Here is a 21,110-nt window from a genome sequence, read left to right on the forward strand (position 1 = left end):
GGGGACCAGACAACACCCCACCCAATAGCAGATGTCAGGGGAAAGAAGGACTGGGCAATGTCGGATTTCAATATGCCCGATCCCTACCCGCTAAGCTGAGCCGCTGCCCGAGTCAGCGCGGATAATTCGCTTCTCATTGACATTAACGTGCACGCTCGGCCGAGGCAAAGTTTATGTCAATGAGCAAAAGCTTCCCTCAGTAGGACGCGGCTCATACTACGTAATAACGCCGGGCAGCGTCTGGACGTTATACGTGACGCAACGTTTACTTCTGCGTCGCTTAGAAGGCCCTGACGCTGCTCGGCATCAGCACCTCGTATTAGCCACCCCATGCTAATGGCGCCTGAGGGGACGCGGAGGGGGGAAGATGAGAATACGTCTTATTTTATGTCCGTTGGGAAGGGGGGCGGTGGCGCACAATTGTGGCGCATGTCCAGCTAAAAGACGCGACACATTTATTAAGAGGTATTTGTCTCTTCTACGTCTCTCTAGTGATGTGAGGGACCAAAAGTTGTGACAGACTCCCTTAAAGTTTTATTTACATAAAAGGTAGAAAACCCCTTTGACATCAGTCATTACCTTCAGTGCACAGCAGTTTGGAGGGGGCATATATTTCTTGATTACACATATACGCAACACACAACCTGTACAGAGAGATATTTTAATTTTTTTTCAAATTATTCCATTCACTGAATGAAATAATTTTACATCTTGTACGTGATTTACCGCTCAGGTCCATAGTTAACAAAAATAAATGTTAGAAATCGATGTGATCAGTATACGATATGAGAAAATAGTTTAACATTTGTGAGGTAAAAACGTGTCCGAAAAAAAATGAACATCATTGCAGGAACGTACTTGGTGTGTATATACAGATATATCCATACACAAACATTATATATTCATTCTTGATTACATTTAGACCTTAAAATCTTGTCCTGATTATTTGCAGTTCACAGCAAGGCTCGTTACAGTGTATCAGAGCCCTCTCTTTCAACCCTTGGGGTCAATTCGCACGTTGCAGATTTTCGGTACGGGTTCCGCAATGAAAATCCACGACAATTACAGAACAATGCATGTGGATTTTTAATATTTAATATATTTCTTTTAAATCCCATCCACCTGAAGTGCAGAAATTGCAAGCAATTCAGGGCGTGCCTGACTTTCAAATTCCGTAGCATGACAATTTTGTTACGGATTTTCACAGATTTTAGCGGCAACGCAATGAGTAAGACCTGTGGCAAAGGTTTAACTGCAAATTTGTGGAGTGTGAACTCAGCCTTGTAGCCCTGCACCCATGTCAACTGGACATGATCAGGATGGGTTTTAAGTCTCTCGATGTTATCAAGAATGTTCCCATTCACTGATAGCAAGCAGAGGTCTTGAAAAGGATGAATTGAAACACAAAGTATGTAAGAAAGTCGAAGAACTTTCCTCGCAATAGGTCAATTCTGTATAATTGAGTGGAGCACAATTTACATCTATTGAGTGCAGCTTTTGGCAGATGCCATATTGCAGACGCATTGAGTCGGACACATTGTATGGGTCTATTGGCAGAGTAATCAAATCGCGGTTAAATTGCAGTGAATTTTATGAAACCACAGAACTTTGACCGCACTATGTGAATAAACCCTATAAGTCAATGTTAGGATGTAGTGAAGAGGCCCTCGTTGTTAAAAATGATAATATAAGTGGATTTGTAAAGGAAACAACCCAATGCACCAGTCACCCACAGCGCAAAAGCCATTGTGGGAGGTCGCTAGAAGCCAGCCAACCAATACAATGGCGTCCAACGACTCAGTGGTGTGATTGTAGACAATAGTGGAAATAGAAAATACAATACATATAAACCCCCGTCCCTTGTTCAAGTGTCTGCACTGCAGAGATTACACACATCATGGAGTCCAGCTCCGGAGGACGCTCACAGGCACAGCTGCTGCTGCAGGTCATATATAGAAGAAGCACTTTTATAGAGAGCGTCAGATACATGATCTTCATGTTGTAGGATCTGGGGGTTCCCAAGCACCCCGCTGTCTCCCAGCACACACGGCATGCTCAGAAACACATCATTCTGAATGTTGAAGAATCCCTGAGGAAGGAAAACAGAGAATACAAGGAGGATGTGTCCGATAGGTGTAACTGTGAAATACTCTGCTCTATATAGTAAGATACGTATATGGATTTATTGTATTAAAGAGGGTGTTGTATAATATGAAGTTCTGCAACTTTCTGATGCAGTTTGTGTCTAAATTCCTCACCATTTTCATACACTCTGCTTGCGGTCAGTGAATGGGACCATTCTTGTTTACATCCAGAGGCTACAAATCTGCCCTAAATCAAGTCCTGCTCACGCAGCTGCAGGACTGAAATCTGCCACAAATGGGAATGGAATATTTTTTCAGGATAACTGCACTGTGTGAACAAGGCCTAAGTGTATCAGATTTCTAGTATAACGAGTCTTGCATCTGTGTAAAACTGGCTCAGGACGGATATTCAGTTTCATTCTCTGCCAGCAAGCAGAGACCATGGGAATGGAGAGAAGCTGAAAGACTAAGCATTTTAGAAAGTTACAGAACTTTTTATTATGCGTTGAATAAATAGGAATTTTAGACAACCTATAGGACATATGAATGTTATAAAGGGGAGATATCCAGCTCGGACCCCTCTCTATTAGCCAGAGATCTTAGATGGGGTAGGGGGTGGTGTTGCCAGAGATAACTGATGGATGTCTGACTAATTTTCAGTTGGTATTTATCCAATATGTATGGGCCATACATTTTAACCCTAAATATATTCTCAAACTGGAAATTCTATAATCCGGCAGCTAAATCCTGGATTATTAGGCTGCTACTATATTTTAACCAAGCTTCAAAAGAGCATTTAAACAATATGCTTAAAAAGGTTGTCCACCCACGGACAACTGGTGACCTATCCACTGGATAGATAATCAGTATATGATCGGTGGGGGTCTAACACCCAGACCCCACACCGATCAGATGCCACCGGATGTCCATGCCGGAAGCTGCGGCACTGTTTAAGTGAATAGGCGCAGAGCTCCAGCATGGCCGCTATACAGTAGTCAGAGCCATCTGCCTACGGCTCCAACTACTGCATACCCTTCATAACATCCGGAGCAGCTGATGGGTGTGGGTCCAGGTGTCGGACCCGCACCGATCATACAGTGATGACTTATCTTGTGGATAGGTCATCAGTTGTTCGTGCGTGGACAAGCCCTTTAAACTCTGCCCTATATAGTTTGCACTCATGCTATTTTTCCTGACTGTTCACCTTTTACCTGAGATTTGTCATTACCTGGGCAAGTGAAGAAACGGAGTGAATCTTCTTCTTATTTTGTACAATGGTGTCTGTGAGGTCAGCCACAGACAGACCGATAGACCACGACCTCTGACCTTTACCTTTCATGACCTCCAAAGCCCTGTGAGGTTATTAAAATATTAAACAACAACAACAACAACGAGGTTATTAATCAAAATGCATCTATAATACTAAAGTTCAGTTTACTTTAATTACAACATCAAGTAATATCTCCCCCATAACAGTGCCTGCTATAGGGCCCCCATATATGGTGCCAATATCGCCTCTTTCCCATTCTCTTGCCACTGTCCCCTGCAGTTACTTGTGAGAGGCCAATTCCCCAAGATAATACTGTAGACTCAAATAAGGAGACCCGACACATTATCTAAGACTCACCTGTTCGTCACTTGTTCCTGGAAGAGCTTGGGATATATCTTTGCAGATGATTTGTGATTATTTGCAGACTCAGGATCACACCAGGCCGCCACTAAAATAAATGAATCCACAATATTCAGTACATGTGTCTATATTATTATATGGTGGCTTCGTTGCCAGCAAACCTAGGTGCTGCCTTGCTATGTAGTCCATAGAAGAGAACATAAATTCCGGGGCGGAGAGTTCACACACAGGCAGCATCAATGTAGAGGGGAGAGATGATCACACATGAGCTATAGAAAGGGAAAGCAGTACAGGAACGAAGCTGTGCTGATACATGAAAGCTAGTAAAGGCAGTGGTATCCTGGAGTCACAGACCTCACACTCAGAATATATTACTAGAAGGGACACATCCACATGGGAGAAGTCTGAAACTGGGAGCAGGTTGTAAACTAATTATCAGGGGTTCTGAAAATGAATGAAGGAATGGAGATTGCAGCCTGAAACAAAGTCAAACTTTTTTTTTTTTTAAGTCCAGGTAACCAGTCGCATATGTAAAAAATCAGTTTTTCCATGTCAAAGGAGTCTAGTCTTAGTGTAGTCAGAACCCCTCCATTCTGCAGTGGTTTGTTCCACAAACAAAGACAGTTGGAAAAATGCCCCGTGTGTTTTAGAACAGGCCACTGCACACAGATAATGGGGGTTCTGACTACACGAGCTAAGGCAGAAACAGAAATACAATATATTACAAAAACTCATAGTGCAAGGCTGTGAATTAAGCTGAGGTTAACACTGTCACAATGATATTCTTTTATCCTCACCCTTCTCTGCCCCTTGCTCTCCAATGACCCAGGCTGTCTGTGCCTCCTCAGAAGTATTGGTCAATGTTTGAACGATGTGCTGAAACCTTGCAGAGTCCAGGTTACATCCGATCCCTATGACTTGTCTGTAGGGGAGTCCACTCATTTTCCAAGCCACGTAGGTCATGATCTCCACTGCAAGCCAAGGGCAAATGGTACAAGATATCAAATGGAGGGATCAAAATCGGCGTAATGTAAGGACGTGGCCACAACTTCAATGAAATCATACTGATACACATCCCGCGAAGATCTTATGCCAAGATGTGTGAAACCCCAAATAAAAAACCTAAATAAAATAACCTACTACAATTTGCACAGCAGAACTAGGGACCACGAGAAGTCACACAATGGCAATATTTTCCACAGATGTATTTACGGAGATCGGCCTGTGTGCGGACATGAAATTACTTCCTAATATGGTTTAGTGTTGTCCAGTTCCATATAAAACAGGGAAAATGTAGACAGACAGTCAGCTCCTCAGCAGGTTCATTTTAACTTGCACCTTCATTTGGCTCTTACCAGGCTGGGAGGCAATGACCAGCACGCTTTCCGGGCAGTGATAGGATATGGCTGGTAAAAATCCACGCAGCAGATCTACGTTGCTTTGTAGGACCTCCAGATATGACTGAGCGTTACTCCACGCATTCACGGTAACGACTATGACTTTCGAGCCGGCAACGGAGGACAAATCTGGGGGAAAAAAAAAATAGTGCCATTAAAGCGTCATCAACCACTGGAAACCCACTAACTCCAAGGACACGTTTCCTAAACCCTGTTCCAAGGGCGAAGTGGCAGTGGAATTAGTCACTCTTGGCTTTTCCCTAACTACCATGGAGGGTGATTGTGCATGCGAGTCAAATTCTGTTCTGGAAACGGGGTTTATTCTCAAATTTTTAATAGAGGGTTTCCAAATGTGTGTGACAGCGATGCCAAAATTTCTCATCACCCTCAATTATACTTACTGTCCCAACTTTCTACATGTACTTCATCCCACATTTTTACATAGGGTGGTTAGTGATAGTGTATATATACTATCCCTGGGGGTCTGGAATGTCTTAATGGGTAATACCTAGTATACCTGGTGGTCTAGGGTGACCTAAGGGATTCATATGGTGGTCTAGGATGGTTTTGAGTTAATATCGAATATCCCTGGAGATCTAAGGTTGTTTAGTGGTTAACACTTCTATTATACTTTAACAGGTTCCCGACCGCTGGCCGTAAATATACGGCCAGCGGTCAGGGTCTCTAAAGTCCGGCGTATAGTATATATACGGCCGCACTTCAGAGACTGTGCACGCGCGATCGCGTGCACACAGCTCTATGCCCTGGCTGTTGCTAACAGCCATGGGCACTGGGCAGAATGTCAGGGGTCAATCTTTTGGCCCCTGAACATGTGATCGCTGTGACAACCAATCACAGCGATCACATGCATTTCTGCTTAGAAAACAGTGTGCACGCGATCGCGTGCACACAGCCCTGTGCCCTCGCTGTTACCAACAGCTCTGGGCACTGGGCAGAGTATCAGGGACCAATCTGATGGTCCCTGAACATGTGGTCGCTGTGACAACCAATCACAGCGATCACATGCATTTCTGCTTATAAAACAGTGTGCACGCGATCGCGTGCACACAGCCCTGTGCCCGCGATCGCGTGCACACAGCCCTGTGCCCTCGCTGTTACCAACAGCTCTGGGCACTGGGCAGAGTATCAGGGACCAATCTGATGGTCCCTGAACATGTGGTCGCTGTGAAAATCACAGCGACCACATTTGTTTTATTTTGAGTTTTCTGGCAGTAAATCTCCGGCCTCTTTTCTTCTCCTCAAATATTGTTTCAGTTTGAGGAGAAAAAGAGACTCGGGAGAATTGCTGCCAGAAGATTACAGTGAAAAAAAAACAAACAGTTACACTATAAAACATTCTCTGTATAGATAGATTTCTATCTATCTATACAATCTATCTATCCATCTATCTTTTTTTCTATCTATCTACCTTTCTTTCTTTTATTCTATTAGAATAGGCAGGTAGGGAGTATATAATTATATATATATCCACATATATATAATATATATAGCAATAGCGGTTTATTTTTTTGTTAGCGGTAGTGTAGATATATATAGCAGTTAGGCCCCATGCACACGACAGCAAAAAACCTCCGTTTTTGCGGACCGCAACTGCGGTCCGCAAAAACTGAGCCATTCACTTTCATTGAACGCTGACACCTTTCAGTAGCACTACGGAAGGGTGTCAGTGCCGTGGAAATGTTCCGGGAATTATGGAACATGTCCGTTCTTTCGCATTTTGCGGGCCGTGCTCCCATACTTTGTATGGGAGCACGGCCCGAAAATGCGGCTGTCAGTCAGCGGCCGGCCGTGCCCGCGATCGCGGACAGCAATTGCGGGCACGGTCGTGTGCATGGGGCCTTAGTTTGTGTGTTTTATAAACAAAATAAAAAAATAAAATTTGTTTAGTTAGTGTTAGTGTTAGTTACGTTATGGCGAGGAAGTTGTTTAGCGCCGAGGAGGCATACGCCATGCTGTGGTCTGAGTCGGAGACCGCATCAGAGATGGCGTTCGAGATGGAACCTGTTTTAGGTAGTGACGATGACAGCGTCACTTCAGGTTCATCTTCAGGGGACGTTGTCCCTGATGCAGTCGAAACTGCAGAACATGAAAGCGCAGGGCCAAGTAGCGCTGTAGCACGGGACAGCCTGGTCCCTCCAGTCCAGGCTCTTGTATGGGCACCTGCCCCATCTTTTGGGCCTAGAATCCACGGATTTACTGCCACTCCTGGCATAACCGTGGACAATACAAATTTTGTCCAAATGGATTACTTCCATTTATTTATAACGGACGACATCCTAAATCAGATTGTCCACGAAACAAATTTATATGCCACGCAATATATAAGGCAGAAACCTTCATCCACCCATGCCAGAGATTGGACGCCCACCAATTTGCAGGAATTAAAAAAAAATTTGGGGCTCACCCTAAATATGGGTATTGTCAAAAAGCCCTCCATTAGGTCTTACTGGTCAACAAGACCCGCCCAAGCCACCCCAGTATATTCTGCAGTAATGCCCAGGTCTCGTTATGAGACAATAATGAGGTTCCTCCACTTCAATGACAACGCACAGGCCCCCCCAAGTACCGATGCAAACCGGGATCGGTTGTTCAAAATAAGACCGCTAATAAATTCCCTGAATAATTTATTTCTGCAACTCTACACCCCTGAGCAGAATGTAAGTGTGGACGAGCAGATATTTTGGAAGTGTTATAGAAACTCTGTTGAGTTTTGTAAAACCAGCTTTGAAAAAAAGCGATATGTGAAATAATCTTCTTCTATCGTCCGCCCTCCTACATCTCTATGTGATAAATAAGGCCACATATTTGGTATCCCCGTGCACGGGAGAAGTGGCAGAATGTGAACGGAGATTAATTTTGACCGTGGTCTATACCGTGTGTGAAAAATGCTGGTATAAACTGACGCATTTGCTAAAAAATTGCTAATTTTATTTTGTTCCATCTTATTCAAGAAACTTTCAGAAGAAAACTGGACTGTCTAAAAATATGATAAACCCCTTGAAGAAAACCTTGTGGGGTCTGCTTGCGTGAATGAAGTCATTTATGGGGTGATTCTAATCTTTCAGCAGCATTACACCCCCCAGAAAACAGTATGCGGCTATAAAGTCAAGTGCAGAATTCCTGGACCGAAAAGGCCAAAAAGCCTCCTTTTATGCCAAGCCCTGGCACATGCCCGCACAGTGAATAAGGCACACATATTTGGTATCCCATGCACGGGAGAAGTGGAAGAACGTGAAAGGAGATGAATTTTGGCCGTGGTCCATACCGTGTGTGAAAAATACTGGCATAAACTGACGCATTTGCTAAAAAAGTGCTGATTTTATTTTGTTCCATCTTATTCAAGAAACTTTCAGAAGAAAACTGGACTTGCTAAAAATATGATAAACCCCTTGAAGGAAACCTTGTGGGGTCTACTTGTGTGAACGAAGTCATTTATGGGGTGTTTCCAATGTTTCAGCAGCATTACACCCCCCAGAAAACAGTATGCGGCTATAAAATCAAGTGCAGAATTCCTGGACCGAAAAGGCCAAAAAGCCTCTTTTTATGCCAAGCCCTGGCACATGCCCATGAATAAAGCACACATATTTGGTATCCCCATGCACGGGAGAAGAGGAAGAATGTGAAATGCGATGAATTTTGTCCGTGGTCCATTTTGTGTGTGAAAAAGCTAGCATAAACTGACGCATTTGTTAAAAAAAAAAGCTAATTTTATTTTGTTCCATCTTATTCAAGAAACTTTCAGAAGAAAACTGGACTGTCTAAAAATATGATAAACCCCTTGAAGGAAACCTTGTGGGGTCTACTTGTGCGAATGAAGTCATTTATGGGGTGATTCTAATGTTTCAGCAGCATTACACCCCCCAGAAAACAGTATGCGGCTCTAAAATCAAATGCAAAATTCCTGGACCAAAAAGCCTCCTTTTATGCCAAGCCCTGGCACATGCCCGCACAGCGAATAAGGCACACATATTTGGTATCCCCATGCACGGGAGAAGTGGAAGAATGTGAAAGGAGATTAATTTTGTCCGTGGACTATACCGTGTGTGAAAAATACTAGCCTAAACTGACGCATTTGCTAAAAAAGTGCTGATTTTATTTTGTTCCATCTTATTCAAGAAACTTTCAGAAGAAAACTGGACTTGCTAAAAATATGATAAACCCCTTGAAGGAAACCTTGTGGGGTCTACTTGTGTGAATGAAGTCATTTATGGGGTGATTCTAATGTTTCAGCAGCATTAGGCCCCCCAGAAAACAGTATACGGCTCTAAAATCAAATGCAAAATTCCTGGACCGAAAAGGCCAAAAAGCCTCCTTTTATGCCAAGCCCTGGCACATGCCCGCACAGTGAATAAGGCTCACATATTTGGTATCCCCATGCACGGGAGAAGTGGAAGAATGTGAAAGGAGATGAATTTTGACCGTGGTCTATACCGTGTGTGAAAAATGCTAGCCTAAACTGACGCATTTGCTAAAAAAGTGCTGATTTTATTTTGTTCCATCTTATTCAAGAAACTTTCAGAAGAAAACTGGACTGTCTAAAAATATGATAAACCCCTTGAAGGAAACCTTGTGGGGTCTACTTGTGTGAATGAAGTCATTTATGGGGTGTTTCTAATGTTTCAGCAGCATTAGGCCCCCCAGAAAACAGTATACGGCTATAAAATCAAATGCAAAATTCCTGGACCGAAAAGGCCAAAAAGCCTCCTTTTATGCCAAGCCCTGGCACATGCCCGCACAGTGAATAAGGCTCACATATTTGGTATCCCCATGCACGGGAGAAGTGGAAGAATGTGAAAGGAGATTAATTTTGTCCGTGGTCCATACCGTGTGTGAAAAATGCTAGCATAAACCGACGCAATTGTTAAATTCTTGCATTTTTTTCCAATTTTGCCCACTTTAGAGAAAAAAAAAATAATTATATATACTGACAAATGCCACTAAAACAAAGCCCTATCTGTCCTTTAAAAAGAGTGTAAAATTCAAAGATGAACTTTATTCACCTGCTGAGTTATAGTCATCTAAAGAAGCGCATAGCAAAATTGTGAAATTTGCTCTGGTCATTTAGCTGTAAAACAGCCTAGTCCTTAACCGGTTAACTCAATGTTTTCTCCCAAACTACTCAGAGGAACAAGAATACCCCTCTAAGTTTGCCCAAATTTTTATGATATATACATTGGTGAGTATATATATTTATTTATAGCTTTCTAATTTCCTTACCTACCTTTACTGACTTCCACATCGGGAACGGAGAAAAGTTCCAGGTCGGTGGCTCCACTCCCTTTCGATCCTCCATCACTGATGTCAAGAAGAACCAGCTTGTCCGCAGCCCTCTGGACAGAACATTTATCAGGTCAGAAAATGTTGGTTCACAGTGGGTTAATCCCAATTTATATCTCATGGGCTTCATATTAGAACGATAGCGTGCTTTGGTATACAGCTATTAAAGCCAGAGGGAAAAAATCCATTAATCTGACACTGGATGATCATCCCGATAATCTGGCATGCAGAAAATAATAGTCCCATGGTCGATCATCATGAAATGACCTCATAGTCCAGCACCGTATGGGATGCTTGGCGGTGGGTCCTTTGTAGGGCTCTGTTCTGCGTTTGGGCTTTCCGTAATTTTGACGTCAGGAATAGAGCAGGATGCAGATCTATTCTTAACCTCTACGTAACCCAAATGGACCTCATTAGAAGTCAATGGATTCCATCGGGGCGCTATTCGGCGATGTCCATTATATATGGATGCCATGTCGCCAGCATGAACATAGACACACTGAATATTCTTCTCTGCTTCCCGTGGCCCTCGAGACCTGATATTCTTCAGGGTGACGCATCGGGCCCAGGGGCAACAGTGAAAACTATTCAATTACCAAGGACCTCCGGGCGCGTTTATTATTGTATATATGATTTACCTTTGCAGATATTGCCAACAGACAAGCCAGAGCCAAATCTCCTCCTCCAATCACCGAGACTTTACCGCGACTTTTATTACTCACATCAACGCTGGACACACCTGGCGATGTAATAAAATGGTGTTATATCAGGGGGCACAGTCTGCCAGTCTCTATAGCCTGGTGGCTCCTCCACATATCCTTACCATCGGTGACCCGAGAGATGAGAGAGAGGAGCTCCTTCTGCTTGGCGGCTTCAGCAGCGGAGAGAGAATACAGCGGGAGCTCCGACTCAAATGTCGCCGCCATTTCTTTGGTCAGGCCGAGGATTGTAGACTTGGGCTGAAAGAAGCTGAAGGTTACGATCTGTTCTTAAGTAGTCTCCTCACAAGATGGCAGCGATGGCTATAACAGCATATAGCGGACTACAATAACGGCTGCTTACCTCCTTGGGATAGACCATACGTGTATCAGATGAGACTACCCCTTTAACCATTGTAAAATGAAAGGTTCTGAAACTTTTTAATATACTTTGAAAATAATGAGAAATTGAATCACACAATCTCTGCTTGCTGTCAGTGAATGGGAACTTTATGGCTTAAAAGAGACTGACCTTATACTTTTCATATCTGAAATGAATGTGTCAGCCTGAAGTTCAGGCTGCCTAGGGCCCCGTTCAGACGGCCGTAATGGGGCTGCATTTTAGCGTCTATATTAGTGTCAAGACCCGAACACACTGCAGTTCAAGTAAACATCATGGAAACCTATGGTGATCTAAGTTCGGTTCACTAGATCCCTAGGGAGTCTTGCGACCGTAATACGGATGCTAAAAATGTGGCCACAATATGGCCATCTGAATGGGACCTAGCTCATAGAGGATTGTCTAGACCAAATAAAATAGTAACAAATCCTCAGCTGTGAGAAAAATTCAGTCTGAAATGGCTTTCAGGCTGTGATTATAAACAAGATGTTCCCCCTCACTGACAGCAAGCAGAGATCTTGAAACTGGTGATGAGTTAGACAGTTTAATACATCCTGCTCCGTCCTGATGCATACCAAGAAGGATGTGCCATTCAGTCCGTTTTCACGTGTTTTCGGTGGCGGATTTTGCACTTTGTTGCCCAAAAACCAGGTGGCCGGGTGTTAGTTTAAGTGAATAATGAGAATACCTAAATACAGAGCCATTTATATCAAAACGCAGCACGCTTTAGGTACGGCATTATTTCTGGCGTTTTTCTCTATAGGACTTTAAAAAACTCTAGGAAAAACGTTTGTGAATAAAAACCGCCACCAAAAACACAAAACAAAAAACGCCAGAAAGTGCGCGCGAAGAAAGCCTAATGGCGGCCATTTTGTTTGTCACCCAGCCTGCGTCAGAAGATAATTATTAGCTTTCAGCAAGTGTAAATATTCTTGAAAGGTATGTTGGGAATTTTTTTCCCCAGTTGCGGTGTATCCGCAATTTTACCGCAAATTGTGGATGACTCCGTGGCGCCATGGAGTCCGAGCCCGAACTCAAAACTACATAATACACAATATATAAAAGGCCTTTCCATGCTGCAGCAGGTAATCACCTCCACTTCTATTCTTGGCAATATTTGTTCACATTATTCCCGTCACAACTAGAAACTCTTGTCTGGTGAGTTAATTACAGAGTGAAACGCGTCTTGTAGCCGTCATGTGACACTGTATTATTCAGCGCGGTGCACTAGGCGAGAAATCAGGACCTTGCCAGCAGGTACGTGACGATCACATGACGTTGTTCCGATCGGCGCGCTCATAACAATGAGATTAATTAAAACTTCTGTCAGAGAAAAGTGGAGCAGTTGCCCATAGCAACCAGTCAGGATCCAGCTCTGTTTATTAGAGGTCCTTTGGAAAATGAAAGCAGTGACCTGATTGGTTGCTATGGGAAACTGCTCCACTTTTCCCTTGCAGCAGTTTTGATAAATCTCCCTGGTTCATTCGGTCTCCGGCACGTAGGTCTGCAGGTTTAGGGTTCTGCTGGTCGTGAGGCGATTGCCGTAGCGATGCCGATAGATCTCCATGTAAGTGTCCGGGATATATTAATGCGCTGGTACTTACATGGCTCCAGTCCTGAAGGAACGGCAGATAAATCCTTCCATGACTGTCTATGTGTTTTCCAGCTCGGATCCCCATGTTTTGTGTTGGTTTCAGGAAACAAAGCGGTGGAGCAAATGGATGAGAATCCAGGAGCCACAAGCAGACGGGGATGTTATAGAAGTTTCCTGGAAGACGTAATGTTATAATGTATACACGTATATACTGTACTATATATATATATATATATATATATATACCCTGAAAACATCTAATATACAAGTCTATTCCTCATTCTGTAGTTAGGAAACTGGGTTCACAAGTGTCATTATCCTGCACCCCAAGTGTCAGTGCGTCATTATCCTGCACCCCAAGTGTCAGTGTGTCATTATCCTGCACCCCAAGTGTCAGTGCATCATTATCCTGTCCCCCAAGTGTCAGCACGTCATTATCCTGTCCCCCAAGTGTCAGCACGTCATTATCCTGTCCCCCAAGTGTCAGTGTGTCATTATCCTGTCCCCCAAGTGTCAGTGTATCATTATCCTGTCCCCCAAGTGTCAGTGTGTCATTATCCTGTCCCCCAAGTGTCAGTGCGTCATTATCCTGTCCCCTAAGTGTCAGTGCGTCATTATCCTGTCCACCAAGTGTCAGTGTGTCATTATCCTGTACCCAAAGTGTCAGTGTGTCATTATCCTGTCCCCCAAGTGTCAGTGTGTCATTATCCTGTCCCCCAAGTGTCAGTGTGTCATTATCCTGTACCCCAAGTGTCAGTGTGTCATTATCCTGTACCCCAAGTGTCAGTGTGTCATTATCCTGTACCCCAAGTGTCAGTGTGTCATTATCCTGTACCCCAAGTGTCAGTGTGTCATTATCCTGTACCCCAAGTGTCAGTGTGTCATTATCCTGTACCCCAAGTGTCAGTGTGTCATTATCCTGTACCCCAAGTGTCAGTGTGTCATTATCCTGTCCCCCAAGTGTCAGTGTGTCATTATCCTGTCCCCCAAGTGTCAGTGTCATTATCCTGTACCCCAAGTGTCAGTGTGTCATTATCCTGTCCCCCAAGTGTCAGTGTGTCATTATCCTGTACCCCAAGTGTCAGTGTGTCATTATCGTGTCCCCCAAGTGTCAGTGTGTCATTATCCTGTCCCCCAAGTGTCAGTGTGTCATCATCCTGTCCCCCAAGTGTCAGTGTGTCATTATCCTGTACCCCAAGTGACAGTGTGTCATTATCCTGTACCCCAAGTGACAGTGTGTCATCATCCTGTCCCCCAAGTGTCAGTGTGTCATTATCCTGTACCCCAAGTGACAGTGTGTCATCATCCTGTCCCCCAAGTGTCAGTGTGTCATTATCCTGTACCCCAAGTGACAGTGTGTCATCATCCTGTCCCCCAAGTGACAGTGTGCCATTATCCTGTCCATCAAGAGTCAATAGGACATTGTTCGGTTTATGTTTAGCCGCCATACACATCTATATATTATCAGGTCCTTTACGTAAAGTTCATATTACCCTGAAACTTCATGGGAACTGTTCCTGAGAGATTCAACAAATCCTTCTGAGAACCATCTTTAAATGCTGAAAATAAAAAACAGAGTCTTTAAAATCTTTGTTTTACGCCATCAGATTTTAGCAAAGACGCACACTGAAGATTTAGCAATTTTAAGCAGTGGTCAATTAATGACCGATCCAGCGGAGGGGTCATTATCAGATGAGGGTTGTAGTGAAGACTGAACCACTGAGGAACTTCTGCCGGAGAAGAGATCATGGTCCAATGTTTACTGCAATTCATGTGCTAAAGGGCAACTCCACCTATAGCTGACCTTATATGTTATATAGGGACCCATATATACATAGCGCCCCTAGTCTCCATTATCTGACTGCACTTACCTTCAGGAGCCATCCTGGGGCTCCCCAGTGGCAGAGCTACATGATCCCCATCACAGCATAGGCAGAGGGGGCTATTGCACCACGTGTGGACCTCCCCCAGATGGGCCATGATATTACACTGAGTTAATTGGCAGTAGATACGCCTGTTATTATTGTACTGTATGCCACTATTATGTGCGCACTATCTTGTACTGATATTTAGCACTATATGGCTGGATTATAGCACTAAATCGCACTGTAATTGTGACCATATTACGGCAGTTCTCCACCAAACATGATTGCCCAGGGCCCCCACCCACCTTGAATTGGCCCTGGCTATATAGCAGTTTACATGAGACACCTATAGACAGACAGCTATACTATATGATAAAAGTCCAGGTAATGATATATATATATATATATATATATATATATATATCTAATGCTATGGAAGTGACTTACTGTAGGTATCCATGGAATACAGAAAGTTGGGGAAGGCTCGGTGGACATCCTTTAACTCTTCGATAGTCAGGTCTCGAAATTTATACTATGAGAAAAAAAGCAGAGATCTCCTGATAACGCCCCAATCACAGATTACAAAGATGGCAAATATTTACATTGGACAAACATTGACATGTTCTCAATTTGTGTTCTATTTCCTTCTATGTAACCGAACAGAGACTAGTATCAGACCAGTACTAGTTATATAATGGAAGTATCAGACCAGTACTAGTTATATAATGGAAGTATCAGACCAGTACTAGTTATATAATGGAAGTATCAGACCAGTACTAGTTATATAATGGAAGTATCAGACCAGTACTAGTTATATAATGGAAGTATCGGACCAGTACTAGTTATATAATGGAAGTATCAGACCAGTACTAGTTATATAATGGAAGTATCAGACCAGTACTAGTTATATAATGGAAGTATCAGACCAGTACTAGTTATATAATGGAAGTATCAGACCAGTACTAGTTATATAATGGAAGTATCAGACCAGTACTAGTTATATAATGGAAGGATGGGACCAGTACTAGTTATATAATGGAAGTATCAGACCAGTACTAGTTATATAATGGAAGTATCAGACCAGTACTAGTTATATAATGGAAGTATCAGACCAGTACTAATTATATAATGGAAGGATCGGACCAGTACTAGTTATATAATGGAAGGATCGGACCAGTACTAGTTATATAACGGAAGTATCAGACCAGTACTAGTTATATAATAGAAGGATCGGACCAGTACTAGTTATATAATGGAAGGATCGGACCAGTACTAGTTATATAATGGAAGTATCAGACCAGTACTAGTTATATAACGGAAGTATCGGACCAGTACTAGTTATATCATGGAAGTATCGGACCAGTACTAGTTATATAATGGAAGGATCGGACCAGTACTAGTTATATCATGGAAGGATCGGACCAGTACTAGCTGGTTATATGCAGTAGTAGTCACATGATGCTGTATCGGTCCAGTACTAATTAGTTATATGCAGTAGTAATCATGTGATGCTGTAATCAGTACAGGACTAGTTAGTTATATGCAGTAGTAGTAGTCGTCACGTGATGCTGTATCAGTCCAGTACTAGTTAGTTATATGCAGTAGTAGTAGTCACGTGATGCTGTATTAGTCCAGTACTAGTTAGTTATATGCAGTAGTAGTAGTCACGTGATGCTGTATCAGTCCAGTACTAGTTAGTTATTTGCAGTAGTAGTCATGTGATGGTGTATCAGTCCAGTACTAGTTAGTTATATGCAGTAGTAGTAGTCATGGGACACTGTATCAGTCCAGTACTAGCTAGTTATATGCAGTAGTAGTCACGTGATGGTGTATCAGTCCAGTACTTGTTAGTTATATGCAGTAGTAGTAGTCATGGGACGCTGTATCAGTCCAGTACTAGCTAGTTATATGCAGTAGTAGTCACGTGATGGTGTATCAGTCCAGTACTAGTTAGTTATATGCAGTAGTAGTCACGTGATGCTGTATCAGTCCAGTACTAGTTAGTTATATGCAGTAGTAGTCACGTGATGCTGGATCAGTCCAGTACTAGTTAGTTATATGCAGTAGTAGTCACGTGATGCTGTATTAGTCCAGTACTAGTTAGTTATATGCAGTAGTAGTCACGTGATGCTGTATCAGTCCAGTACTAGCTGGTTATATGCAGTAGTAGTCACGTGATGCTGTATCAGTCCAGTACTAGTTAGTTATATGCAGTAGTAGTCACGTGATGGTGTATCAGTCCAGTACTAGTTAGTTATATGCAGTAGTAGTCACGTGATGCTGGATCAGTCCAGTACTAGTTAGTTATATGCAGTAGTAGTCACGTGATGGTGTATCAGTCCAGTACTAGTTAGTTATATGCAGTAGTAGTCACGTGATGCTGGATCAGTCCAGTACTAGTTAGTTATATGCAGTAGTAGTCACGTGATGGTGTATCAGTCCAGTACTAGTTAGTTATATGCAGTAGTAGTCACGTGATGGTGTATCAGTCCAGTACTAGTTAGTTATATGCAGTAGTAGTCACGTGATGCTGGATCAGTCCAGTACTAGTTAGTTAGTTATATGCAGTAGTAGTCACGTGATGCTGTATTAGTCCAGTACTAGTTAGTTATATGCAGTAGTAGTCACGTGATGCTGTATTAGTCCAGTACTAGTTATATGCAGTAGTAATCATGTGATGCTGTATCAGTCCAGTACTAGTTAGTTATATGCAATAGTAGTCACGTGATGCCGTATTAGTCCAGTACTAGTTAGTTATATGCAGTAGTAGTCACGTGATGCTGTATCAGTCCAGTACTAGTTAGTTATATGCAGTAGTAGTCACGTGATGGTGTATCAGTCCAGTACTAGTTAGTTATATGCAGTAGTAGTCATGTGATGCTGTATCAGTCCAGTACTAGTTAGTTATATGCAGTAGTAGTCACGTGATGCTGGATCAGTCCAGTACTAGTTAGTTATATGCAGTAGTAGTCACGTGATGCTGTATCAGTCCAGTACTAGTTAGTTATATGCAGTAGTAATCACGTGATGCTGTATCAGTCCAGTACTAGTTAGTTATATGCAATAGTAGTCACGTGATGCTGTATTAGTCCAGTACTAGTTAGTTATATGCAGTAGTAGTCACGTGATGCTGTATCAGTCCAGTACTAGTTAGTTATATGCAGTAGTAGTCACGTGATGCTGTATCAGTCCAGTACTAGTTAGTTATATGCAGTAGTAGTCACGTGATGGTGTATCAGTCCAGTACTAGTTAGTTATATGCAGTAGTAGTCATGTGATGCTGTATCAGTCCAGTACTAGTTAGTTATATGCAGTAGTAGTAGTCATGTGATGCTGTATCAGTCCAGTACTAGTTAGTTATATGCAGTAGTAGTCACGTGATGCTGTATCAGTCCAGTACTAGTTAGTTATATGCAGTAGTAGTCACGTGATGGTGTATCAGTCCAGTACTAGTTAGTTATATGCAATAGTAGTCACGTGATGCTGTATTAGTCCAGTACTAGTTAGTTATATGCAGTAGTAGTCACGTGATGCTGTATCAGTCCAGTACTAGTTAGTTATATGCAGTAGTAGTCACGTGATGCTGTATCAGTCCAGTACTAGTTAGTTATATGCAGTAGTAGTCACGTGATGGTGTATCAGTCCAGTACTAGTTAGTTATATGCAGTAGTAGTCATGTGATGCTGTATCAGTCCAGTACTAGTTAGTTATATGCAGTAGTAGTAGTCATGTGATGCTGTATCAGTCCAGTACTAGTTAGTTATATGCAGTAGTAGTCACGTGATGCTGTATCAGTCCAGTACTAGTTAGTTATATGCAGTAGTAGTCACGTGATGGTGTATCAGTCCAGTACTAGTTAGTTATATGCAGTAGTAGTCATGTGATGGTGTATCAGTCCAGTACTAGTTAGTTATATGCAGTAGTAGTCACGTGATGCTGTATTAGTCCAGTACTAGTTAGTTATATGCAGTAGTAGTCACGTGATGCTGTATCAGTCCAGTACTAGCTGGTTATATGCAGTAGTAGTAGTCATGTGATGGTGTATCAGTCCAGTACTAGTTAGTTATATGCAGTAGTAGTCACGTGATGCTGGATCAGTCCAGTACTAGTTAGTTATATGCAGTAGTAGTCACGTGATGCTGTATTAGTCCAGTACTAGTTAGTTATATGCAGTAGTAGTAGTCACGTGATGGTGTATCAGTCCAGTACTAGTTAGTTATATGCAGTAGTAGTCACGTGATGCTGGATCAGTCCAGTACTAGTTAGTTATATGCAGTAGTAGTCACGTGATGCTGTATTAGTCCAGTACTAGTTAGTTATATGCAGTAGTAGTCACGTGATGCTGTATCAGTCCAGTACTAGCTGGTTATATGCAGTAGTAGTAGTCATGTGATGGTGTATCAGTCCAGTACTAGTTAGTTATATGCAGTAGTAGTCACGTGATGCTGGATCAGTCCAGTACTAGTTAGTTATATGCAGTAGTAGTCACGTGATGCTGTATTAGTCCAGTACTAGTTAGTTATATGCAGTAGTAGTAGTCACGTGATGGTGTATCAGTCCAGTACTAGTTAGTTATATGCAGTAGTAGTCACGTGATGCTGTATTAGTCCAGTACTAGTTCGTTATATGCAGTAGTAGTAGTCACGTGATGGTGTATCAGTCCAGTACTAGTTAGTTATATGCAGTAGTAGTCACGTGATGCTGTATTAGTCCAGTACTAGTTAGTTATATGCAGTAGTAGTAGTCACGTGATGGTGTATCAGTCCAGTACTAGTTAGTTATATGCAGTAGTAGTCACGTGATGCTGTATTAGTCCAGTACTAGTTAGTTATATGCAGTAGTAGTAGTCACGTGATGCTGGATCAGTCCAGTACTAGTTAGTTATATGCAGTAGTAGTCACGTGATGCTGTATTAGTCCAGTACTAGTTAGTTATATGCAGTAGTAGTCACGTGATGCTGTATTAGTCCAGTACTAGTTAGTTATATGCAGTAGTAGTCATGTGATGGTGTATCAGTCCAGTACTAGTTAGTTATATGCAGTAGTAGTAGTCACGTGATGCTGTATTAGTCCAGTACTAGTTAGTTATATGCAGTAGTAGTAGTCACGTGATGCTGTATTAGTCCAGTACTAGTTAGTTATATGCAGTAGTAGTCACGTGATGCTGTATTAGTCCAGTACTAGTTAGTTATATGCAGTAGTAGTAGTCACGTGATGCTGTATTAGTCCAGTACTAGTTAGTTATATGCAGTAGTAGTAGTCACGTGATGATCGGTCATCGTCCTCTGTAGTGTAATAATATATAATATCTCACCTTTCCCAGCCGCTGCTTCATAAACTCCGGGCTGAACTCCATGTCTCCCCGGGAGCTCCGGGCTTCTCTTCCTGCTTCCTCTACTGAGCCCGGGACAACCAGGGGGGCGGAGCCGCCGACATCACTGGATGCCCGGCCGGGGCGCTGCTCTCCTCCCCCTCCAATCCCCAGACGCGGGGAATATAACGTGTGACATTATCCGCCACATGTTTATATACAAACCGTCCTAATACACTGCGCCGACCCCTCATACACTGCACACAACCATACATTGCACCAACACCTCATACATTGCCCACAACTAATACACTGCACCAGTACCTCATACACTACACACCTCATACACTGCACCGACACCTCATACACTGCACACATCTATACACTGCACCGACACCTCATACACTGCACACAACCATACATTGCACCAACACCTCATAAACGGCACACATATACACTGCACCTACACCTCATACACTGCACACATCTATACACTGCACCGACACCTCATACACTACACACCTCATACACTGCACCGACACCTCATACACTGCACACATCTATACACTGCACCGACACCTCATACACTGCACACAACCATACATTGCACCAACACCTCATAAACGGCACACATCTATACACTGCACCTACACCTCATACACTACACACATCTATACACTGCACCGACACCTCATACACTGCACACAACCATACATTGCACCAACACCTCATAAACGGCACACATCTATACACTGCACCTACACCTCATACACTGCACACATCTATACACTGCACCGACACCTCATACACTGCACACAACCATACATTGCACCA

At 42.8% G+C, this 21,110-nt stretch overlaps 1 protein-coding gene across 1 annotated transcript; it reads right to left on the bottom strand.

Moving 5' to 3' along the window:
• Positions 1 to 511: 511 nt before the first annotated feature.
• UEVLD (UEV and lactate/malate dehyrogenase domains) lies at positions 512 to 20,413 on the bottom strand. Its single transcript, XM_075837059.1, has 12 exons — positions 20,280 to 20,413; positions 15,414 to 15,498; positions 14,595 to 14,660; positions 13,112 to 13,275; positions 11,233 to 11,368; positions 11,048 to 11,148; positions 10,354 to 10,462; positions 5,070 to 5,240; positions 4,512 to 4,685; positions 3,712 to 3,802; positions 3,313 to 3,436; positions 512 to 2,089 (listed from the first exon to the last, which is right to left on the bottom strand). The coding sequence occupies exons 1-12, from the start codon at positions 20,319 to 20,321 to the stop codon at positions 1,922 to 1,924; spliced, it is 1,431 nt and encodes a 476-aa protein (XP_075693174.1). The 5' UTR covers positions 20,322 to 20,413; the 3' UTR covers positions 512 to 1,921.
• Between the last annotated feature and the right edge of the window lie 697 nt (positions 20,414 to 21,110).

The sequence above is a fragment of the Rhinoderma darwinii genome, chromosome 9, assembly GCF_050947455.1.
Source record: "Rhinoderma darwinii isolate aRhiDar2 chromosome 9, aRhiDar2.hap1, whole genome shotgun sequence".
Lineage (NCBI taxonomy): Eukaryota > Metazoa > Chordata > Amphibia > Anura > Rhinodermatidae > Rhinoderma > Rhinoderma darwinii.